Here is a 26,491-nt window from a genome sequence, read left to right as displayed (position 1 = left end):
GCATAATCGTATTCACTCATATAAGTAAAAGCAAAGGTCCACTATCAGTACCTTGATATCTTTTGCGACTGCTAATTTATCAATGTAATATTATTATAACCTACATGGGGTTTCTGCCATGACTATAGCTTCCACTTTCTACCTTAATGACATGTTATTATTAAAATGTTTTTTTTTAAATAATCATATAGGCTGCAAATGTTTTCATTAACACTCTTGTGATATATTCTACTAATGTAGACATTGAAACTGTGAAGAAAGCTGTCAATTATGTAACAGCATGTAGGCTGTAATTATATTACGCTAGGTTAACAGAACATAACAGAACAGAAGAAGAGGGCAGGAGAGGCAGTATGTGGGCAGTGGGTGGTACCTCTTTCTTTCTCTCTCTCTCTCTCTCTCTCTCTCTCTCATCATTATGGGATCATAAGGGGAAAATGAACACTTGAACATTCATCAATTTGATATCTAAATTTATTTAACATGACTTTTTTTAGTTTGGCTCATATCCCATCTGCTAACATGGAGGAGGCAGGGTTTGTGATCTGTCCTGCTGCCACCAGAGGGCAATCAAGATGATTTGGCTTCACTTTTATGAAGTTGTCATGTCGTCCTACTTCATCTACAGTGAATGGTGTGGACATTTGGGATTTTTGGGAATAAATAAAGGTAGGTATTAGGTTTTGAGTGAAAGTGAAGGAAGTCCAATCCTCTCTGAAAAAGTGCATGGAACATTTCCTCCACTCTAAAACATGTGCTGTATTTTGCTGAAAGGACCCAACAATGTGTGGAGACTGAATACATTTTCAGAAACAACCGAATAAGTGACAGGGCCAAAAAAGAAAATGAAAGACATTTGACAGCTGCTCACCACAGTCAGTCTAGTAACTGCTGCAAAGGGGGTTGGGGGTCAAATTGTCTTGCTCAAGAGCACTATGAGGGTTATTGCAGACAAAAGGGAGTGCATTTCAAACTATCCTCATACATACTGTTGTCCTTTCAAGCCATTCTGGATAAAAGCATCATTGAGGTGCAAATTAACATGTCGCTGCTGTATGAGGCGTTCTTGTGGATAAGCTGCTATCAATCATAGACTATTCAAATGGATATATATTTATGTATACAGTATATATATATATGAAAAATTGATATCATCATCAAAATTGATATTTGGCTCTCAAGCGGTAAATGGTGGGACAGCAAGACAAGGACAAAGAGGTGGGGAAAGGACAGGAGATAGGAATTGAGAGGCAGGGAGGAAGGTAAATTAAATAAATATAGAAGTCAGAGGACATGGGAAAGACATTGGTGGGTACAGGCAGATTCTGTAATTGTTTTTAATACAGCAGTTTAATTGATGCATACTCACATCTAGATATCCTGCATGAACTAGCATGTGGTGTGAAATCAGTGTGCAACAACAGCAGAGGCATTTACTGTACAAGGCACAGTGGACAGTGACACTCAATAAATCACAGTACCGCAGTAAGCCAACAGTGACGAGGTTGAACCAGCTTTGTCAAACAATGTTTCTGTGTGCTATATTAAACTGCTTCTGCAGGTGCATGGACGCAAAGATCTGTGTAAAAATAGAGTTTAGAAAAAAGAGCCAGCACCCTGCTGAGAGTGCGTATAAATAAAGTGTACATCACAGAGGACGAGATCAGAAAAACGTGCTTCTGCAATTTGCGTAAAATGCTGACATGGTGCAGAAGTGCTCGAGTGAAAGACCGTCAAAACATCACTGGTGTCTAGAAGACAAAAGAGTCAACAGCCATGCTAGCAGCTACGTCTGTACTTTCCATCTATAGGTTTGCTGGCACAAAACACATAAACATACAGTGGAGGGATCTGTAAATGATTGAATCAACAGAAACTTTGACTGAATGATGGTTTTACATCAAACGTCAGGTAATGGGAAGTTTTACAGATCATCCTTTGGGATCCATAGACTTCTCTACAAAAACTTCATGGTCATACACCACTCACCAAAATCATGGTGATTCATCCTCTGGGAACCATCAATGTCTTTAGAAATTTTCATGGCCATCAATCTGAATCTCTGAATAAGGTGAAAAGTTTGTTGCTCAGTATGGCACCACTATAATTTCACTTCTACCACAATCCATGTCTATATAATACCAATCCATTATCTATACTTCTCCCTGCTGATACCAGGCGAGAGGAGAGGTACACCCAGGTCCCCAGCGTATATCACAGGGCCCACATACATTCTCGCTCACATTCACACCCACAGACAATTTACTGTAGATTCTCCATTCACCCTAACTCCAATCTGCATGGAGTTAGGTCAATCTGCATGTCTTTGGACAGTGGGAGGAATCTGGAGCACCGGGAGAAAACCCATGCTGACAAAGGGAGAACTTCACACAGAAAGGCCCCAGCCAAACTAGGATTCAAACCAAAACCCTTTTTGGTAATGCAGTTCCATATAGGAACAACTCCTCTTCAAATGTATCTAAAAAATATATAATCCAAGCAACTACAAACCACTCAGTTAAGATCCCACCCCAATCACATGCATGTTTAGGACCTTATGAAACAAACCCTCTGTCAGACTAGTGCAGTCTCATTGATGTTTTCAGGTAAAAACAAACAACAAACAACAAAAGACACTGGTATTCTATTTTCAGCACAAATATTGTTGGGATGCACACACACACACACACACACAAACACACAGATACACACACACACACACACGACATTAGGGTGTTTTCACAGGATCGCCCATTACCACCTTTTCGAGTGTGTGAGCTGCTAATGGTTCGGGATCCCATTCAGGCAGAGTCCTTGGCCTGTCTGTCCATTAGCTGGCTGACACACTCTGCTGACTAAACACAACACTTCCACTGCCCTTGTCCGCCGCACTCCCACCTTCAAGTGGAAGATCAAAAGTGCCCACCCCACTGAGTCTGTGTGTGTGTGTACGTGCCCCTGTGTTTTTTGTGTATGCTTGCTTACAAGCCGACGGGTAAAGGTGCACATGTGATCGTCTGATTTAGTTGGAGCAAACCAGAAGACGAAAAGAGAAGCGCAGACAGGGGCAAAGGATGCGATTAAATCTTCCACTGTTAAACCCGTTTGGTTTCACTGAATGAATACAGACTTTGAATCTTTTCAAGACACAAATTGAATGACAACTTTTATTCAACTCCTGCTATTTGTCTGATGTAATTTAATGGACTCTTTCATCCACTTCATCTGGCATCATCTTCATTAAACTAAGGTCAGCTAAATGTGGGCACCATCACTTTTACAGAATAAAAGCCAGTCCCATTCTGATACATTCATATTGACTTATTAAAAGTTACAGAAACAGTGTGAATAATGTGTTTTTCTATTCAGAGTCTCCTTCTATCTCCCTTTGGATTTGTTGTTGTGTAAAGTATTGAATGGGAACTGACTTATTTGAGTTCACCTGATACTCACCAATACACAAAACTAAAATCGAATTAACTCAATTCAATCAAGCTCGTGACCCACAGCAAAGGGGACTAAACTATTCAGAAAAGTCGGTTTGTACCAAATTTGAAGAAATTACCTGAAAGTGTTCCTCAGACGTTGTGGTCACAAGACAAACATCGTGTTTGGTAAAGACACTTTGACCTTTGACCACAAATTTCTAATCTGTGATTCCAAGAGAATGTTTGCACCATATTTGAAAAAAATCTCTCCTGGCGTTCTTGAGCTTGTGTGTTCATAAGAAAGAGAGGGATGTACAGACAGACAGCCTGAAAACATAATGTCTCTGGCCAGTGGCTGTCGCCGGCATGGAGGCAGAAAAACCATTACAAACATAATGACGATCCAAGATCTTTAAATGAAGACTGCAGAACAGCTAATGGGGCCGAGCAATTTTGAATATGAATAAGTGAACAACCAAAAACATGCAATAAATTACTGGTTGCAAGGTTTCCAGCAAACTTGACCTGCCACTGACCACCGGGGACAATACTTGGCTACACACCTTGATGCACAGACTCCAGCAACTTCATATTATGCAATAGAATCATTGAGATTTTAGGTCAACACTTTGCACTTTGTCATTCAACGAAGGCCAAAGAGCTTTCACCTCTCCTCTGCTCGCACAGTCAATCAATAGCACATTTTCCAACCTCCTTAGCCAAAAAACTCAAATGTCTGTATGTGATTGTGCACTTTACTTAAAAATACATGGATAAATTAGAATAACCTACAGGGGTTAGTTTACATGCAAGCAACATTCATTCAAACATTGAAATATTCATTCTCATGAGAGATCCACACAAGTGGGAATCAGCATGCTTACATATTCAAACCGTCCTCCAAGCTGCTGAAATACAGGGGCCTGGCAGGGTGCTGTCTGGGTAAATAAATCTATAAATCAGATTTGATGTTTCCCGTGTGTGTGTGTGTGTTCCTCTCTGCCATGAACTCAGTCAGCATCTCTGTTCGTCCCAGACAGAGATTAAAGGGCTGAAACTGATCTGTGATCAGCCATGATGTAATCCCCTCCATGTTGACCATCGGCATTTCATCTCTAGGCAACTCTGATAGATGCCAGCAGACAGGATGAGCATTTATTAAGTCAAAATAGTCATTTAAAAATAATACTTCATGGTAAAAACAAAGATGAATAATAAAAATTCCTCTAGGTTTTTCTGGCAGTTAAAGCCTGATCACCTTTAGTGATAAATCTAGATTTTGGAACCAATAGTAGAACCCTATCAGATGATCTCAACAAAGGCTCATAAGGAGTTTGTCGATCAGAGATATAGACAGGAGCCTTCACAAGTAGATCAGTGAAGGGTCGGATTACTGTGATGTGGACGCTTCTCTTTGAAAGTGTTAATCCCTGTGGCAAGTTTCGTATCAACTGTACTCTTTGGATGTTTCACCTGCTGATTGTAGAATAAGTGACATTGCAAAACTCCTGTCTGGAGAAGATAAAAAGCATGGATGACCTTTTTTGTCGCTCCGCAGATCTTATCTTGGTTAAATATCTCAGTGGTACAAAGCAGAATTCCAAAACTTTAGTGTCCTGGCTGTCAGAGGACAAATCTGGGTGGAAAATAACACCTAGATTATTTTTAACAGTTTGAGATAAGACACCCAGGCTAGACGGTTAATGCTGCCAATGTTGGGCCAGGGGGAGTAGTTACACTTCTGCAGTCATTCCACTGCAGGAAACTGTTAGACATCCAATACTTAGTTTCCCAATGGCAGGACATAGATGAAACATGGTACAAGTCTTTACGGGAATATACAGTTGTGTATTGTTGACATAACAGTTCAAATCAAAATGATGTCTGTGTCTGATTGACTAGGGTTCGCATGTTAAGGGGACTGAGAATAGACCCTTGTGGAACACCACAGCAGAAAGGACATTTTCAAGCACAGTTGGTTGTTTAGTTTAGCTGGTTTAATTATAAGGGGGGTAACATCTCCTATGCAGCTTTTTAACTATAGTGGGCAGAAACTCAGGTTTATATTGTAATTTATTTGATTTCCTGGACATGATGTCCTTTGTGCTGCTATAAACTAAGACAACAGTTTGGACAGATTGATGAATACTGAGAAAAGCCAAAACTAAAAGAAGTTACTGGAGCTGACAGTGCTGAGTGGAACAGGCTGTAAGGTTATCAGAGAAATAAACAGGGACATTTGGATGATTCCAGGTGGTGTAGGAGGGATGGCTCTCTCGTGGTATACTGCACAGGGTCATCTAGCCCTTTTAAGGTTCAACTGTAAAGGTTAAGTTTATTAAAAGTAATTCTCAAATATTTCCATTTAGGTCGACAGTTTGGAAACGTGACACATGCTGTGAATTTCAATGGTGAGCACTCATTAACGAACAGTTAAATGGGGCATTAATGAAATTCCAAATTAATCAACCGGGCTGCTAAAGGATTGACCTAACTCAATCCGCTGCTGGCCTGCTGTCTTCAATATTGTCTTTGTGCCCATTTTAGCAGTTCTGAATTGAGCTCATTGTTAATAAACTCACACAGCATATATTAATTAGAATTTGACCTCCTTCCAGAAAGGTCAGGATTAACGCAAATCATTGCTGGAGAGCATATTAACAGACTTGACTGCATGTGGGGGCCGTCTATAATCCAACAGAGAAACATGACCTGGTAACCAAAAACCTTTCAGGAACTTCGAAAATCTACTCACACTTTCACAAGCATAGCCTGGTTCCTGTTTTGGTTCAATGGTCATAGTTGGTCTGAAGCTGTGTTAGCAGCTGTCACATGTTATTGTAGAAAACTGCAGAGACAATCACTGACTAATCAAATGCAAGCAACACAAGAATTCTACTTGGGGAATTGATTTTCCCAAACGTAACCGATTGCTTAAGAACACAATAGCAAGAGGAATCAAGGAAAGTTTAGTTTGAATGTCAAAACATGGATCAATGTCACGACACCAAGATTCAAGCAAAAGTGATACTAATGGTGGCATTCGTTGACAGGGGAAGAGAGACGGAGGCATTTCAAGGTTTCACAAACCTCAGACGTATCTCTTTAAAACCTGGGTAATAGCCTTCTGCACACATAATTGTTTTGTCATTGTTGTTTTGACTTCATAGACAGCTTGAGTGAAAGTGAAAGCTACATTCCGGGGAGGTGGGTAAAGGGAGATAAAATGGTTACGGAAGGGAAAATAAATGGCGAAAAAAATATGAATAGAAGAGCACTGTGCCAAAAGACATGAACAAGGTTGTGTAAGTAGACAGAGAGAAGAAAGAAATGTGTAAGAGTAAGGGGCAACCTGGGTGGATTAAACAGTGTGAGGAACAAAAGAGAGAAATCAAGGTAGGCGAGAGATGAGAGATGACGACCAAGAGAGGGATAGGAAGACAAAGGAAGCAGCAGGGAATAAAACATACAGCTACAATAGAGGAAGGTCGAGAGAAGGCAGGTGAAAGGAAGGTTTAAAGAAGAAGCGGCGACCCCTGTCTGACTAATCTTAGCTCACACTGTAGCAACACCTTGAACCAGAGCTAACGAAGCGCATCCACATCCAGCCTCAACTCTCTTTTCTTCCCTTTTCCACTTGTATACACACAAAAGCTATTCTTTTTTTATCTCACAAGCAATCACGTCAACACACACGAACACACCCAGCCTCTGCTATACACAGGGAACACAAACCGACACAGGTCCCTTAGATCTGACAACAAATCTCTCCAGTGTGTCCAACGGCCATGATTAAAGCTGAAATGTAACGGAGCTGCTGCCGTTTCTGCTCGACGATTGTGGAACCCGTTGCGTTCAGAAATCAGGCGGAATCGTTGTTCACTGGCCTTTTTCACCCTTTAATCAAATTTCTATAATTTCATATTTAACCCTGATTGTATATCGTTGGTATGTGGTTTTATATATACGACAATGTGGTTATTAGAAGCAACTCTCTAACCCGTCAACCGAGCCACACACGCACATATTTTTGCGCCCCTTTCTCTCTCCCTTAACCCATACACTGTGTATGAAGACCAACAACATGACAGCGCCCCAAACCCGCCCACTCCATGTTAGTGGAAGGAAAAGTGTCTCTCAAAGATAGCTCCTGTCATTTTGGGTTATTTTCTGTTATTCTTTGTTCTTTTCTTATCATACTGATGCATGTTCAAGTGCAAACGTTGGGTTTAGTTTTTTCATGCAACAAAAAACGTCTTGATTGACAGCTGAGACTGACTCATTTAGGGTTACACACAGACTCTGGCACCAAACACACCAAACGCACAAGATAGCAACGTCCGTATCTGGCGTAATTTCTGGATAGTGAGAGGAAGTGGAGATGCATTGTCCATACTTTAATACACACTTTACTTTAACTATCACCACCACATGCCTTAACCAGAGTTATAGTTTGCCGTCTGAGTTTCCTTTCCTCTTTATTTTTTCCTGCTCTTTAATTCCACAAATACTTTGGGAGGTAGAAACAAACCAAGTCATGTCTACAGTCAGGGCATGCACAAGCATATACTGTAGTTTCACTTCACACACACACACACAATAGTATTTTTCCGCTAAGGACTCTAAAGACAAAAAAAGGAGGAATGTTTTTTCAATGGAAGTGGCCCAAAGATTAATTCACTTAATCTTGGCCTGTAAATTGGGTATTCAAGCGGCTTAAGAAACAAATTGAATGCAAAGGCAGAGCGTAATAACAACATTTGTCTTAGTGGTGGCACAATGCCCTTTTCCACCGCATTCTTCCACATGAGCTAGTGGTTAGATTTCCAACATCCAATTTGACAGAGGTGCTGCACCGTCGGGCAAACACACGCACACACACACACACACACACACACACACACACACTCGGCTGCTCATAAAATTATGTGCGCAATTTCTTACAATAATATGTATGGAAGACACGGATGTAGTGGGACTTAGCATCAGTGAAGCTGTGTGTGTGTGTGTGTGTGTGTGGGGGTTGAACAGATGTTGTGCAGTGGTTTTTAATGTGTAATCCCCTGATTCATCATGTTGCCCATCAGGCATGTGCAGCTCAAAGGGTTAATGTTGCAGAATATAGGTTAAACTCACAGACGGAGTCGAGCAAGAGCAACAGTTCAAATTCTGCAGTGACCACGACCTCAATGCATCTCTATGCAATTCAAGAAACACAGCCTTTTCCTGCTCGATCACTCTCGGCTAATGACTCAGTAATGTGTGCTGCTTATTTTTACATGAGCAATAACTAATTAGTTAATGTAATTATAGCTCAAAGTCTCATTAAAGCCCTGTACGCCCTGTGTAATGTACTCACTATACATTAAAAATGCATGTATGATTAATTAGTGGTTTCCACTTCCATGCATTAGAAATTAATTTAGGTAATCTTACATGTCCTGCAAAGACCTAGCGTCTCCCCTTCCACCGATTTTTGACGAATCAATACTTTGATGTCTAATATCACACTTGTGGTGAAGACAGTGGATTATGTGGAGCAGTGGGTAAGAAGTACAGTTCACATTATGAAACTAGACAATCACTCAGCAGAGCGCACACCTCCATCAACAGTCCCCTCAATTTACTCGATTTGTTATGGATCTGCACCAAATTGCAAACTCTCATAGAATAATTTTTTTCATCAAGATCCGTGAAATCTTCTCTGGGAAATTGGTGAAAACATCCAAAAATGCAGCACCGTTAAAGAAAGTGAGGGGGAAAAAATCTTGCATCCGCACCAAAATTGAATGGGTTCTCCCCTAACCCATAGAACATCTTTCTACCACGTTTCATGGTAATCCGTCCAGTGGTCCTGCTAACTAACTAAAAAACAAACACAGATGAAAACATAACCTCCTTGGTGGACGTTACAATGACATCGCTCTGATTATCACGTGACTTTTAGGATTCATTTCACATATTTTGAAAAGCTTGCATAGACTGAGGACATAAGTCGAAATATAAAGTCAATCGGTGACTGATGAGAGGTCGTGCTTTAAAACAGCTGATGGCACAAAATGTCACGTGTGCCACGGCACTAATATGCCACTGTAATTAAAACATGCTGTGCATTTTTCAATTAAATCCATAGTTTATTATCAATAACAATTAAAACAAACAGTGATACATTAGTATTCAACCATGTAACAGAAGGGCCTTGGTGTTGGTTATAGATTTCCAGTCACCTGTTGCAACACCTCTCTCCTGAGTTGAAATGTTTGCAAACCGTGACAGAGCCTTGGATTTAGTCCCTGAACACGACTGGCACACACACACACACACATATATGCGTGGGGGGGATGCCGGCGGGGGATCATGTCCACATTGTTTGCTCGACACCAAACAAGCCTCTCACACCGATGCCCTCCAGCACTGGAGCATGTACAAGGGGTCTAGTACCACCGGAGTCGTGTGTGTGTGTGTGTGTAAACGTTCTCCCTGCTGCTGACGGAGGTGCAGCTTTTGACACTGGTGTTTTGACACTGGATGAGGGTGGGGGTCAGATTCACTTAGAGTGCACTGCTTTTAGCCGCTCACTCCGCCTTAACCCTGGTGCAGCTCAATCCTGGCACTCTCCCAGGATCAATCTCAGGCCAGTTGTTACACCCCGTCAATTAGCTCCCTCTCAGTGATTAAACAGGCACAATCAGGGCTAAACGAAGAAGATTCCAACTCCACTTTCTGCGGTTTTAGGTGGAAATCGCAGCCGTGTCACTCTCTCTCCCTCTAATTGGCTACGGAGTTTACCCACAGTCACGCATGCACAACGCAGCGGGAGGTTTTTCTGCACAGACGTGTTCACGACAGCAACAAATTCGCCGCATTATTCTCAGGCGAGAGGTGGAGCAGCAGTCAGAGGCAGGAAGTGATGTATTAACTCTGCTGCGTGGATCCCGTCGTCAGCTCTTATCACCACTAACTCTCTTGACATCTTCGTCCGTGTTTTCTACGTGTGTATCACCGCTTTTTCACCAGGAGATATTTGTTTTGGTAATTTTTGCCTCTGTCACATCATCCCCCCCCCCCACTCGCTTGCCACAGCTTGGACTATCCTCCAACTTATGCAACCGCTGGCACTGATTTTGAAAAACATCAGTGATCTTGAATGACGAGGTATCAAAGACGACTCTAGCCATCTGATCATCTCTCCTCCCGCTGTCTCCCCTCATCATTCTCTCCTTTCTGATAAAGTGCGACCTCCTCTCCTGTCCTTCTTTCTTCCTCCCTCCATCCTGCCAGCCCGCTCCCCTTCTCAGAGACCCTTGTCTAACGAGGAGGACAGATTGTGACAGGTTCTAATGAGAACACATTCCGCAAGAATAACTCTCAGATCATCGATGATTGCACACACACACACACACACACACACACACACACACACACACACACACACACACACACACACACACACACACACACACACACACACACACACACACACACACACACACACAGAGATGCGGGTACTTCTATCTTTGCAAGGACACGGACATAATGCCTTGATCCCCGTTCCCCAAACCTTAACCATCCACAACTGTGAGGTTTTTTTAAATCACCCTCAGTAATTATTTTTTGACTTATTTATTGATTCCTTTTATGGTGGGAGTTTAACTAATCAATAATGATTTTAATGAGGAACTTATTAAGTGACTTTTAATATTCATGCGCGCTCGTGCCCCTCATGGCTCTCACACGCTGCGTGTTAGTCCAACGTAAACTAGACCTACTTCTAACATCGCTACTAAAACCAAGTAGCCTGTTAACCCTAAGACCTTTGTTTGAATGTATGTAAATATATATATATTAAAATGACGTGCAAGTGTGAGAAGGATTTTCCTTTACTTTGTTTGTTATATTTTCAAATGGTACCATGCAAATTGTTACCCCCCCCCCAACTCAAATTCATATGCGTTTATTATGGGCTGCTGTGACATTATGCAATTCTGATTCCTTGTGCTATTAAATAAAGTGCTTTTAGAATTATGAATAAGTATTTTCCTCCTAAAAGCACTGTGATGAACTCAAGTTTTGGTCAGGTAAAATATTTATACACTGATGGAGCAAGCAAAATTTAAGAGCTATATGAAACCAAAAGAGGAGAACGGTGTGTGGCTGTGTGCGTCTGGCTGCGATCCCCGACAATCTGGTTGCTGCACACATAGAAGCACGCACACACAAAGTAGGCGTTGAACTGAGAGTTTGCTCGTGGGGACTTTTTTTTAACTCAAGCATATTTGCAATCAGGCATGAGAGGAGAGGGGACAGATTGTGAGGAGAGAGATTGGGTGGATGAAAAAAAAAAAAAGAATAGAAGAAAGTACCAGGGAGGAGGGAAGTGATTATGGCCAGATGATAAAACCACAGAGGAAAGCCAAGAAGGGATAGAGAGAATTAGAGATACTTAGGCACAAGAGAAAGGGCAGGAGGCTGGAGGTACAAAAACTGAATGAAAGGATGAGAGAAACACGGCAGAGTCGGCGGATGAAAGAGTGGGAATCAATGAACAGAAGCCAGAAAGACAGACAGGAAGAGCGGAGGGAGATTTACTGAAAAGAGGGGAAGTAGAAAGAAGCGATTGTTGAAAACAAGGCAAGAGGAGGAGAGGGGTATGGACAGAAATGGACAGGGCGGAAGAGAGAAATTGCAGCGCAATTAACATCCAAACCTTTTTTCCTCGCTCTGACTCACTTGTCTCAATGGATGATAAAACCGCACACACAAACGCAACCTCCCCCCCCGCCACACACGCCCAAACCACAGGCAGGTGCACACTTCTAGATGCACAGGGGCCAAACATAGCTAAACACACTGAGCTGATCTAATCTGAGCCAAACCAGTCTGCTCCCTCCAGCTACAATCCTATTATAACCACCTCCTAATGTGAGTCTTCACACAGGCACAAACACATTTGGGCCGATATCCTTCCTAGAACATCACCTCACCCAACGTTAAAGGGGTAGTTCACCCAAAAATGAAAATGCACTTATTATCTATTCACCACAATGCGGTCGGGGGTGGGTGAAGTGTTCGAGTCCACAAAACAGCTGTCATCTCAGTTCCAGTTGTACCCCTAACCTTAACCAGGACCTCAGATATGTTTTACCTGATAGGTAGGTCCCCATGAGGCCTGTTGCTAATATAAATAAATGATGATAAATTGGGACTAAACTCCAAACAGGAATGTAAATCATACTTTTAATAGCCTACGTCCCATATGAATAATCACAAAGCTGGACAGTTTGGTCTGGATCAAACCTTGGAGGCCGACCCTGTGAGTCAGAGATGTATTTGGTGTGTTGGTGATATGGAAATGGGGAGTTGACTGATGTGTGCTGACCAGTGCATTACCTTTGGCTCCCCCATTTCATGTGCCCAGTCGAGGACGAGGCAGGGGGAGTCATCGAGATGGTTTAACACTCCCTAACCGCTAAAACCTCTTTCACCTTATCCTTAACTTAACCCTTACTTTAACCTAACCCACGAAACCAGAAATCTGCTTTTTATGGTCATATACAATAATGTGACCTACGACTCACCTAAGAACATCTGTGTTGGCAACAGGACGTAACTACCTTCATTTAGCTTCACACGGCGTCGCCTATAATTAATAACACTGACGAACAGGAAACCCTGTCTTGCCCTGCGTCGCCCTGGAGGTGCAACCAGACTGATGTCTGTGTCAAATGACCTGACATACTTAATGAGATGAGAAAAGGCTAATCTGATTCTATATCAGACAGGCTCTCGGGGCATTCCATTTAGCCACCCACAGTGTCACTGTGACTTAAAGGCACATTCTTCACTTTTCACACGTGTGGGTTGCGGGAAATGTTAAAAATGTAAAGCCCCTCTGTCCCCACAGCGAGCGATAGATAGCAGCGGTGCACAGCAGGGATGAAGAGTTCAAACAATGAGGTTAAAGTGTGCCATCAAATTTTTAAAAACAACTTGTGTAGGATTTAAAGTGCACTTCAGTTACAGCCGCATTACAGCTGATATCCCTGTCTGAGACGTTCTGTGTGAAGCGTCTTAATCAGAGAAACATGTTAATTTGCATTGCAAATGGGACAAAAAAAAGTGTCCTCATGATTATGAGATATCATGGTGCAGTAGGTGGTGAGAGACCTCAGCTCAAAAACACTACAAACAAGAGCAGATTTCCATATTAGTGACAACTCATTAGAGCATCTAGCTGAGGAGCAACAGGGACAAAGATGTCCTTTCTCCCCCTTGTGTGAGCATCTGTGCCTGTGCATTCACCTTTGTGCATGAGTTGGTTCTTTTATATGCGTTTGTGTGCGTTCATCTCGTTTTGTTGGTGACACATCTTCCGCAGTTGACACCGCTGTGCTAACCAATTAAACGATGCTGGAATTCGGCACAAAACTGACGCTTCAGGCCAGGTTTGCGTAGGAGAAAATCCTTGGATTACAGCTCAACATACAAATCACTTGTGGAACCATGCATGCATGAATATATACGTGAACATGCAAATACACGCAAATCATATACAAAAAGGGCAAAACACGCATACAGGCTTAAATCTCACTTTACTGCTCTCTCTCTCTCTCCCCCGCTTCTTTACATTGGTGCACACACACCTCAGCACTTTCAGTGCGCACTTGGGAGACTCCGCACAGTCGGCGGGTCAACCAGTCCATTGACTTTTAGTGTGCGAGTGTGTGTCTGCCCCGGTAGGATGGAAATGTTAATCTTTTTTAGTTCATGCCTCAGACCATTGGTCACAATGACATTGTCTGCTCCCCCGAGTGCTTCACATCTGGTCCCCGTGGAGGGATAAAGTCAGCACGGCTGGTCCAATTCAATATTCTGTTTGTATCCCTCTCTCTCTCTCTCTCTCTTTCACACACACACACACACACACGCTTGCAAATCCTCTTCACACTGGGATATTCCTGTTGTGTCCTTTTCTATTATTTTTGGGAATCCGGCACAGGTCAGAATGCTATGGATAGAAAGCATGAAAAAAAATGAAAGCCTTCATGTATTGGGGGTGGCTCAGGCTCAAGAGGTAGAGTAGTCTCCCCCACTCCGAGTTCCTAAGTGTCCTTGGGCCAGATACCGAACCCCACATTGCTCCTGACAGCTGTGCCGGCAGTGTGTGACAGATGTGCTCTATCGCTGTATGATCTGCAAATTGTTTTCGATTGTTCGCCTTCAATTTTTGTTATTTTGAACCTTGTTACTGTGTTTGAAAGGTGAAATAAAGTTTGTTATGATATTAGTTTATCGTGTGTGAAAGAGAAAGTGATGCACACAGATGCACTGTATAAATGGTCTGTATTTATGTAGCGCTTCTGGTCTTGATGACCACTCGAAGCGCTTTTACAGTCGTTTTTTTTTGCCCTTCACACAGTGCATCTACGGGGTAGCACTTTGCCCAAGGACACGTCAGCATGCAGATGGGGAAGACTGGGATGGAACCGTCGACCTGCTGGTTAGACAACGACCGCTCTACCCCCTCAGCCACAGCCACCACAATAAATATGTATGTGAAAAAGGTGAATGGCAAAACAGCACAGTGAAGCGCTTTGAGTGGTCATCAAGACTAGATGAGCTCTATATATGCACCACTCTCTTTCTTTAAATAAAATATAACACTATATGAATACAGACCATTCACCATGCGTTGCTGAATGTTTTATAAATAAGTGGTATATTTGGTATATGCATTAGATTTAAACAAAATACATTTACCACATAAGATTAATTAAATACATATCCAATACTGCAGTTAACAATGACCCTTTTTTCTTCCATATATTCGTTCTGCCATACAATTATGCAAGGAGCTGATTATTTAGACCCTCCGGCTCTCAACAAGTCTATTCGCTTTAAATTTCATTAATTCCAAGTCTGTGTCTCAGCCTCGTCCAAGCCCCCCGGCGGAACAGTCCTTTAACAAGACACTGAATGTCCTCTTGCTCCAGGGACACCTGAGGTTGACCCAGTCACAAGCGGCCCATTGAGGGGCCGCTGCAGGACTGATCATTTCCATAAAGGGATCAATACACCTTTCATAAATAGTGTTGCCGCTGTGACACCTATTGGCCGAGAGGTCGCTGTGGTGAGACGCCGCTTTGACGAGCGGGAGGAAAACGCGCAGCTCATCTCCAACTCGCCTCTTTGCTCCCCCTGTGTGACATGCACCAGCCGAACGCGCACGCGGAGGAAACGGGTGTTGCACGCGCACTCACACGCGCACACAGCCCGGAGCGTCTCATCGCTGTTTGTCTGTCCTGCGGGATGATTAATGAGGCGCGTCCCCCGGACACGTTCATGAAGCTCCGGCGATCACCGGAGGAATCACTCACACCGACGCCCCCGAGTTTGGCTCAGTTACCAGGTCAGCGGGAGCGGAATGACACCGCACCAAGTGGGGATGATATCGAGATAAAATATAGATCTTTGTACAAGGTTATATTAGAATAATTAAAACCACATTAATGGGTAAAACTGCCAGGCAGCTGATAGGTTTAAAAAATATGGGGAAGAAGGAGAACTAAGTAAGAAGGCGACAAAAAGGCGCACATGGAACACACGCTCTGAATCCCTGGGAATATGCCGTTGGCAATATTATAGTAGGTTGTAAACATACTCTTGATATTAAAACGACAGGTTGTCACTATTGTAAATTCACAAAGAAAAAAACATAATCCACACCAGGTTTGGAGGCTTAAGTGCGAGGCTTTAATCGCACAATAAAAAAAAGAAAAACTCCATCCTTGGTGTGCTTATCATTTGAGCTCCAGAAGTTGCCTCCAAGTTTTCCAGTGTTTGCTGCAAAATAAAAAAAAGAAAGTTGGCTCAAGGCCCAGATCTGGTAATTGAGGAGGGACTCATCCAAATTCAAATTGCATACAGCAACCTGCATCAGGCTGTGCACGCAATAGGCTAAAAGAAATCTGAAATCTTTAATTTGCCTCTGGGTCACTTTACTGTGAAGCTTCCATTACTACAGCACAACTCCCTCCTGCAACATCCGGAGGTTTCAACAAACCAAAGCCATGTATTTTGGATATTTTTTGGGGGGGATGAAGATCAATGGTGTGAAAACAGAATACAATGTTATTACATAACGGTAATCCATGATTGAAAAGATCCCTAAAGGGAGCTGGAAACAGAAACAGCAGCATATCTGTGGTATGGTGGCAAACTTTTCATCTGTCAAATTGACTCAGCCCCAGGAATGAAACAGCACCAAAAAAAGCAGCAGCAACCCACAACTGGAACACCCAGACACCCAGCCCCTTCTGGAGGCATGGGAATCCCCTGGATGACCATCACCCATCGGGCATACAAATCCCAACATGAGTGCACGGACCAGAGATCCAGAAGAGTTAACACATGTGGGTCTAAACTCAGAGAGGAAAGCTCGCTCCCTGCATCTCCCCCATCTCCCCCTTTCCTCCCGGTGCAGCCCGGCTCTATAAGCTCCAGAGAGCACCAGCTGGCACCACGCACCGCGGGGATACCTGCAGCCCCGCCGGTGCACGCAGCGCCTCGTGCCTCCGCGCGCACGGCTCTGCTCCGGAGACCATGCTCGCTCCACATTCCAGGTCCGATCAGCGCTTTTGAAAACACAAAAAAAATGAGATGAAGACAACTTACGGGTTGTTGGCAAAGCTCCGCGCACCGGGTTGACATGGCAGAAAATCCACAAAGCGACCGGCAGTAACAACGTCATTCCCTGGGCAGGACGGTGCCGGGGCATGTTCGCGGGCCGGCGAGGACGCAGCAGCAGAGCGCAGTGAGGAGACGCTGAGGAGGGGGAGAAAAGAACTACGGGGTGGTGGTGGTGGTGGTGGTTGTGCCAGCTCCGTCTGACTCGCTTCGCAGTTGAGGACTGGCTGAGAGGAGACAGGCTGCACACACTCCCCTCCTCTCTCGCTCTCTCTCTCCCTCTCTCTCCCTCTCTCTCTCTCTCTCTCGCTCTCTCTCCTGTATCTCTTTATGTATGTCTCTCTGACTCTCTCTCTCTCTCTCTCTCCAATAAAGAGATGATGTAAGAATCGCGCAGACACACGCACGGCTCTCTGCAGCTCCCTCGCCTCCTTTTTGGCGATTCCCAACTGAGACCAAACAACAACAACAGCGTCCACCAGTGTCTCCGGCCCTGTGTGTGTGTGTGTGTGTGTGTCCGTGTGCGTCTTGGTGGCACAGCTCTGGCTCCCGCGCTTCAAGGAGCCATGACTCGGATCCGGTGAAGTGGCTCCTGCTGCCCGGTGCTCCGGTGCGCTGTCCGCGGTGCTGAACTTGTCTCAGTCCCCCTCCCTCTCCGAACGTCTCTCCGCGTCTCGCAGCCACACACTGCCCCCCTCCTTCTCTAGGTGGTGGTAGCCTTGTACTCGGTGCACTCTTCATCTCTCCTGACGAGGAAAAGATCGAAGCAGGCGCACACACACAGCCTCATTCTCCACATCTACAGGTTTTCATTTTGTATGTGTCGGCTCGGTTTTTTAAAGACAGAGATCGACTCAATCAAAGGGAAGGTACGAACGAGTTGAGAAGTTGTTCGAATATTTTAATTACACCGTTCTTTAGAGAAATATCTCAATTTAAATGAATTCTCTTTCTACTGAGATGCAGACAAGACTTTTAAGGGTTTACAGATGTCCCATAATGATAAAGAAAATAAGTTGAAAGTGCTTTCAGACGTTTCATTGAATTATTAAAAAATAAACTGTCTATCTCAACTAATGAGACATCTGTCAGTGGGTATAGGTACTTTAACTCTTCCTGGATATCTGAGTTTAAATTGGTAAATCTCAGTTTTATTCCCTACAGCATTCACAAGTTTGACTTAACTATTTAGGGAGCAAATCTACTGTACAAAAGGACAGAAATCTGCAGTCAGACTCTGCACGTATTTGTGGCTCCTTTCACTTCTGCCGTCTTTCAACAGTGGTGAGCTGCACGACAGAGAGTTTTCCTGCAGAATGTTTAACTATGCTAACCGAATTTGTGTGATATAGCTGTCGGGCTCGTCTTTTAGTCTGCTTGTTTAGTTTGTGGATGAGCAGCTTCTCACAACTTTGGGCCAAATGTTTAGACTAAACAAAACTGAGAGAGATAGAGGAGCTACCAAGAATATAAAGTTCCTCTCCAAATTTATTTTTTATCTCTGTTCCTTGAATTCTGACAAAGGTTTTTTCGTTTTCTTCATGGCTTAAAAATTCAGGAATGTAACTACATCTTTATCTTACTCCGCCTCCATCCATCCTCAGTTGTGACTCTGCTCATCAGACACACGAAGCAAGTCGACTCCTCTAAATGGTGAAGTTTTTGTTGTACCACTTGCTACAGGGTTAGAAGAGGTAACACAAGCTTAGTTCGACAACATTATCAACAGCTGATAATTTATTGCTGAGGTTGGCTAAACCTTGGTCCCAATTTCCAGCCTTGACAAATTTAACTTAGCTTGCAAAATACCAAATAAGTAGCAGCTCGCGGCTTCTCCTCCGATACCCAAACGCTAAAGCAAGGGAGACAACTGACGAATTAAAAAGACCTGCGCTGCTGGTTGACACGACTGGTTCCTCAGGAATGTGATGTCTGAAACCATGGCAGCCTCAATCTTTTATTTATTGTCATCGGTACACTGCAGTTCCAAGGTGGAAATACTGAATGATGGTGTTGACTGTGACTCTGAATTTCCCGTACGTATGAATAGTTGTTTGTCCTTAAAGGATAAGTGGTTTAGAGAATGGAAGGATGGTGTTGACTGCCTCATGTCTTGCGTCATGTATAGACATGTATATAAACACAGACAGTTTGACAAGGTTAAAAACTTGATATTCATTGGAGGGGGGTAAACATTGTCTCCCTCTCCTTCATTGGGCCCAATTTATTCGTTCCCATTGTAATGATGGTGATTAATCTATGGTGATGATGGCGTTTCTGCTACATGAATAATAAAGAAAGTGTAGGAATATCCCCCAGAAGCTGGTGAAAGAATGTTTTCACAAATGACAAATTGCATTCCATATCCGTCTGTCGGCATGCCTCAGTCATTGTCATCTGTCCAGAGCGTAATGTGTCATTATCGTTTTTATGAAAGAAGCAAAAAGGTAAATGAGAATGGAAAATTCACAACAGACAGCTCCATCACTGGCAACGTCTAATCTATTCCGCCAAATGAGGGATGGACTGAGACAGTCACCATGCTATTATCATGGATGCTGAGCCATGGGTCAGAAACTTTTCAAAAGATTAGGTTTCATCTCATTACAACACTCATTACAATCTCAATACATAATTAATTTGAAGTGTAACATATGCAGTGTCATGACATTGTTGTTTTGCTATTGGTCAATCTATTCGAGTATATAGTTTCAAAACAAATAGCATGAACGCATTATTATTCAGGTTGTTTAAACAGCTGTATTTATACGGCTGAGTTTACCCTTCTCCGTTAAAGGAGACATATTATCCTTATTAAAGAACAAGCATTAGCACGAGTTTCTTCTCTTCCTTTTCCTCTTGTTTGTTTTCCATATGTCTACCATCCGTCCCCCTCTCCCTCCTCCGCCTGTTGATCACTCCGTCCCCCACGTCACCACGCCTCCAGCTGTACGACACTTCTCCGTCCCCACGAGGACTGCAAATGGGTTTGTCAATATGTCATGCATGGTAATTTACAGCCATCATTCATCTCATAAAAATAACAGTGATGACTGATGGCCTGTAGATTCTAAACAAAAAAAGTTGATGACAGCCGTGATGAATCTCCCGAGGAAGGGTTGTTTTGTTAAGTAAAGCGCTTGTAAGAAAAGAGCAATTTTCACAGACAGCTGCTACCCCGGGCCGCCTCGCCGCCTCGCCGCTGTTATCTGCCGGCTGGAAAGGACGGAGAAAATAAGGCTCGGAGGTGATGTCACGTACTGTTTGTGGGATCATTAGAGAAGATGCCACTTTTATCTCTGGCAAACAACACGAGGGGAACGTCTGCTGTGCTAAACGCTTCTCCTCGGTGGAGGTTTTTTTCCCCCCCAGAGATGTGAGAACAAGTGTTAGATCAGAATCTGGGGTCTGTTTTGTGAGGGCGAAATTGCTTTGATGACAACTAGCATTTTTCTGACTCGGCACATAGTTAGAACACTAGGCAACGTGTTGTAAAGTGAAGAAAGGATGTCACCTACTTTGTTGAAAGTCCTACTGCTCTGTAGAGAAACGATTCCTCCTTGATGTCTCATCATCGCATGTTACTGACAGGAGACAAGTCAGGAACATGCGAGTCCCTGCGCTTTATCGTTGAAGATCCTGGATCGCAGCTGCGGCCACATCGAGGATCGTAATCATCGCAGCTAATCGTAGATGACGACTTCAACGAGATTGCTTCGATATACGATATGTCTACAAACATATCCTACTATTATTGGCAATACCTCCATCATTACAATAACCATTGCTGCTCCCTTCATCTCTGTCAGAAATGTCCTTTTGTATAAACACTTTAAACATTGATACTAGTCTCTATTTATGTTTGACACAGTTTTTTCTCATGAATGCTGTAAATATTTAGATTTTGTTGATTTTGTGCTCTGTTAAACAATCGCGTTCTCTAATAAAAGGGTTTTAGGTTCTTCCCCTCTCTTGTCGAGGGTTAATCGCAGAAGATGTTGCGCCTTGTTTAGCCCTATGAGGCAAATTGTGATATGGGCTATTAAAATAAAAAATAAAAATAAAGTTTGATTGATCGATGATTGACTCTGGCCCTAGAGCATTTAGTTTTATATTTCAGATCTAGAAAATGACTTGTTAATTCATTATTACAGATACTCTTTTTTGAAGGATAGAGTTGCACTGGAACTACGATCTCTTGCAGAGTGTTGCATTATGTTTTTTTTGTCAGTTATTTTGTTTCTTGCTATGTTACTAGGCTGTAGCGAGTGTTTTTGAGTGAATCAGAGTTAATCAGCCGTGAAAGTGTTTCGTTAGTCCAGTTTAACCTTTTCTGAAGGCGGGTGTAACATGTTCTGCTGCCATGGGGGAAATAAATTAATGACGAGTGAAAATGAGTTGATAGCGTCTCACGTGCAGCGCGCTCTCCACAAATGCCTCCCTCCTCCACAATTTCATCATTATTGAGTTACTATGGCAAACACGAGTACAGAACAGCACATAACTACTTGTATTAAGTTGCGGGTACAAGCTTAATCGATTGAGACGTTTCAAGGGAAGAGAGTTTTCGCGTGTGTGACCTGCACCTGTTATTTCTGAAGAGCAAATGCTTTGTCTATGTGACCATCACTGACACATTTCAGAGCACGAACTGTAGACTGCATACGTCGAATCCTGCCGTGTTTAAATCACAGGGAAATGGCACACCGTCATCTTAAGTGATGCAAACATAACTCTCCTACAGGAAAAAAGAGAAAGCTCCCACATAAAGATTTAAACAGGCCTGGAAATATCTTAAAGACTCAGGGCAAGAAGATGTAGGGTTATTTTTAAAATAGTTGTTCAGGGTTAGGATCATGCGAACAAATAATAGCACCACATGATATGTAGTTAAGTTGTCAGATGGGATTATGACTGGAAGGTTTCATCCTGTAAATTAGGTCCCACATGGTGTCATCTCCCATTTTTCTCAACATAATTCTGGATATAAATGACTGCTACTTCTATACTATAGAGGATTCACATAACTTCCAATGCAATGAATATACAAAGGTGGAGAGACATAAAAAAGTGTAATTGTTCTCCCTTTTGCGTGATAAATTATAACTGGATCTCATCCGTACTCGTCACTACACCAGACATGCAGCCTGATGCAGTGGTGCAACGAGGCAATTCCACGGTTTTAAGAAAAGCTCAAGTTTTCACATCCTCTCTGTGAAACTTCTTATTTTTTGGTTTTCCCGACCGGGCTCCCTGCTGGCTAACCGTGCCTTTACCAAATTAGATGAGCTCAGCCGGTCAGCAGGATGTAGAGCTGCTGTCTTGATGAACTCGTCTGTACAGGATGCTGCTGATTGGATGTCTGCACATTTCTAGAGCAGAAGCAGTGAACGGAGATGCTTGTTTCCTTGACTTGGAGATGTAGTTTGCAGTTATTTATTTTTAATGGTATAGTCCAGGGAAACTGTTGCTTTTCGAGGTTGATTGAAAAATCCAAATATGAGATTGCCCACAAAAACATCAGTACCCTGTAATTTTGCAAATGATTGTCGTGGATTTAACTCAAATTACAAACTGCATATCTATACTCAGCAAGCTCTGGAGCATCATGCAATTATCCAGTCAGCTAATCATGTGGCGCCAGTGCAATGCGCACAGCTACAGTCCAGGAGCTACAGTTACAACTCTTTACTACCTAACTGAGCAGAAAAGCCTCTCAGAACAACACGTCTAACCTTGAGGTGGATGGACCACAACAGGAGTAGACCACGTCAGGTTCTGCTCATGTCAGCCATAGACACAAATATAAGGCTGCAGTGGTCGACTGTGATTGCCTTGCAGGAACACAGAGGCTGAGAAGTTCAAGGAAATGGGTCCAATCCCAAGTCCCAGACGTTTGCTCTGTGGGCTGTAAACATTAGATTTCAGGCAGCCATGGGTTTGCCGTGGAGGTCGATCAGCAGCGGATTGACATGTGCCCTTTAAGGCTGATCGAAAACCAGATGCGCCGCAGCATTCAGGACCATCGGTGAGGGTTTCGCTGTGAGTGAAGGGAGGCACCGGAGGAGTCGAGGTGAGAGACAACCTCGAGAGTTGGATAGCAAACTGTGTCAGGTAAGGCCTTGTGCTGTATAGCGCAGCGGTGTAATGGTGTGGGGGATGTTTCCTTGGCACACTTTGCATCTCTCGGTAGCAATAAATCACTATTTTATTACAACAGCTGATCTGAGTATTGTGGCTGACTATATGAATCCCTTTATGGCAACAATTTACCACCTTCTAATGGCAAAATCCAGCATGATAATGAACCGTGTGTTTGAGCAAACGTCATCTCAAGCTGGTTTCAGGGAGATCACAGGGACTCCAGTGTACCTCGGAGGCCTCTCCAGTCACTGATAAGAATCCAATAGAGCGTCTTTGGAATATATTAAAACAGGATATTTGATACATAAATCTGCGGCTGAAAAATGTAATTATGTTATGCAATCAAGTTAGTAAGGACCAGGATCTCCAAGGAACATTTCCAACATGCACTCAGAGGCCCTACCTAGATATAGAATGGTGTATCTAATAAAGTGCTCTGTTAATGTATTTCCCCTAAACACTTAACATAAAGCTCCTTGACTTAAGGTTCATACTTTGAAAATAATTCAAGAGACATATGATCAGCTATTTTAATGGTACAGTCATAGTAACTCATGAAGTTGTTCACATTGAAAAATGACATGAAATGTTCCCGACATAAAAAAGAAATCGCTCCATAAACACAACTTGCAATAGTTTCAATTTAAACAGCCACAGGCATACAAACCTATGTAATGAAGCAACTTCTTCATTTTGCATTTCAAGAATAAAAGAATTTGAAATGTTGAGGAAAAAAGTAGAATTAAAAAAAAATAGTCACATTTTTAAGAATATATCAAACTACTAACGTTAGCGTGTATGACTGCATCTACAAAATGCTTTGTCTTAATGAATTTAAGAAATTGTGCCAATCTATAATATATGCTTTATGTCTGAGACACTCCAGACATATCCATTGTAACCACTACTGTTTATAAATGTAGCAAGCGAACAAGCTGAATACAAAGAAACCAAGAAGCAAAGTAAAGATGGCGCTCTAAGTTCCCTGCATAATTAATGTTAGTAAATTGGGAATTAATGCATTGAATGAAGCACAGTGGTAACAGATATGTATTTGAAGATGTTTACATAGTCATATCAATAATTAATTTGAGTACTAAGCGAACATAGGAGATTGTGCCTGAAGACATCACTCACACTATTTTCAGAAAATAAAAAAACGTAGTTCTTTCGTCATCTGGAATCTTGTGGGTTTGGATATTTTGGGCTTTGAATGAGAATGAGAGGAGGAGGAGAAGAGAGGCTGAACTCCGAGGACCTTTTTTTGAATAACGTTCGTTTTCCGACTTTAAAAACTGTGGGGGTCCAATGCTGCTTTCTGAAAAAGTGCAGGGGACATGTCCCCTGTGTCCCTTCACATAGAAGCACCCCCACTGACAAGTTCCCTTTTACTGAGGTAAGTCTTTTTACAGCCTCACTGAAGGAAGCTGGTATCTGTTCCATCCGGACCTTCTAACAGGGCTGACGTCACTGTCAAGCCAAGGTTATGCAAGGCAGGTCCTCTGGTAAAATTTTGTTCATCCAGCGCAAGAAAAAAGATCATTAATCATTCAACGGTTTATACAACAAATCAACCGGCATGTTGGATACACTGAAATCCTTTTAAAGAATCTCATGAAATACTGCAGAACAATTAATACATCTCTCTCTCTGCTAATACATCCCTCAGGAGCATCCTTCTCCATCAACACCACCAGGTAACAAGGGGCAGCGGTTAAATCGATGACAATCTTCCTGTCTGACAAGTCTGACCGAAGAAACACCTGGAGCTCTGGATTTTGGATTTGCGAGTGCGACGCTGTGATATCGAAGTGATATCGACAGTCAAGGTTTCATTGTGATGTTTCCAAAACAAAACTGTGTTATTTTTAAAAAAGTATGTATGTGTGGCTCATACCTGGATCACGTCATTGTAGCAATATGACACTAAAGCAGGCAACGTCCCAGACAGCAACAGGTTTCCTCTGCGTGAAGTTCTCTACGGGAAACCCAAACTGTCCGTGCATCATGGTCCTGTGAGTCCTGTGTTTAAAGGGGATAAAAGAAGCGAATGTAGTTGTTACAACCTCTAACACACACATTTGTAATGTATGATAATCTATTCTTTCTGATTACATCCGAAATGCCGCAAGCGTACCAGACATGCCTGACCACCCAAGTACTACATCAAGTGGCCCCTATACAAAGCAGGGCACATTTGACTGTGCAGTCTCATGAAAAAACAGAACGAAATATGTACTGTATGGTATCAAGTGGGGGGGTGAAATGTCTCGTGCTCCTTCTATGGAAGCTGCAGAGGTGGAACTTATGAAATCAATAAGGGTTTTTGCTTAAAGGGATAAAAATCCACTCATTATCTCCTCACCGCTGTGCCAATCGAGGAGTAGGTGAAGTGTTTGAGTTCACAAAACACTTTTGTGCGTTTGGGGGTAAACAGTGTTGCAGCCAAATCCAATACAATTGAAGTAAATGGTGACTGATTCTTCAAACGTAATAAAACAGAAGGAAAAAAAAAACACCCCCCCCTATCTGCATAGTGGTGAGTAGATAATGAGGGAATTTTAATTATGTTACTTCTCTAAACTGAAGCACTGCAGCTCTCTTCGTTTTGCAGGAATCAGATGTAATATCCAGACGCTAACTTGCCTCCTATTCACTGTTTACTGTCTGACTCTCAGTATTCTTCAGCCTTTACGGGACGTTTTGAGGGCAGCGGGGCCGTACGAGAGCTGGTATTAGCGGCTGCAGAGATGAGTGGAGTATACAGGCTTTTTACTACTTTGAAGAACTCAACAGTTTCCGCAGCGAGCGCACGCAGCTTTGGTGAACCCTGAGGGGAAAAGTCGATTGAGTCATTCACCACCTGCACTTCTTCAAACAATCCAAATGTTGTCTATTTGAAGTCGTGCTTTCTCGGGGATTAAATGTATGGACTAGTTGTGTTTCATGAAAGGCGAGTAGTTAGGAATGAAAACTTTTTTAGCGTACAACTTTGAATGCAGGCATACAGCTATTTCCTGGAGGCACGACGTACCCTCGATTTGTATTGAGCTCTCAAAAATACTAAAGACAAGCTTCCTCATTTTTGGCCACGACCAAAGGCTGTATAAGGATCGATGACATGACAACTACCCATGTGAAGCCGGAGCATCTCAATCACACCACTGCAGTACAGGTCATAAACCTGGCCTCTACCATGTTAGTGTATGGGACATGGGCCAAACTAACTAGTC

The 26,491-nt window shown here is 42.8% G+C and overlaps 1 protein-coding gene across 2 annotated transcripts in view; it reads right to left on the bottom strand.

Moving 5' to 3' along the window:
* The window catches only part of cntnap2a (contactin associated protein 2a), a 320,679-nt gene extending 302,923 nt beyond the window's left edge, over positions 1–17,756 (bottom strand). For both annotated transcript variants that reach the window (XM_035143135.2, XM_035143136.2), the window contains exon 1: positions 17,103–17,756. In XM_035143135.2, the coding sequence (XP_034999026.1) occupies positions 17,103–17,205 (103 nt within the window). In that variant the 5' untranslated portion in view covers positions 17,206–17,756. The remainder of the gene's footprint in view (positions 1–17,102) is intronic.
* Positions 17,757–26,491: the final 8,735 nt, after the last annotated feature.

The sequence above is a fragment of the Hippoglossus stenolepis genome, chromosome 19, assembly GCF_022539355.2.
Source record: "Hippoglossus stenolepis isolate QCI-W04-F060 chromosome 19, HSTE1.2, whole genome shotgun sequence".
Classification (NCBI taxonomy): Eukaryota; Metazoa; Chordata; class Actinopteri; order Pleuronectiformes; family Pleuronectidae; genus Hippoglossus; species Hippoglossus stenolepis.
Note: the sequence above shows the minus strand (reverse complement) of the source record. Positions and strands in the feature narration are given on the sequence as shown.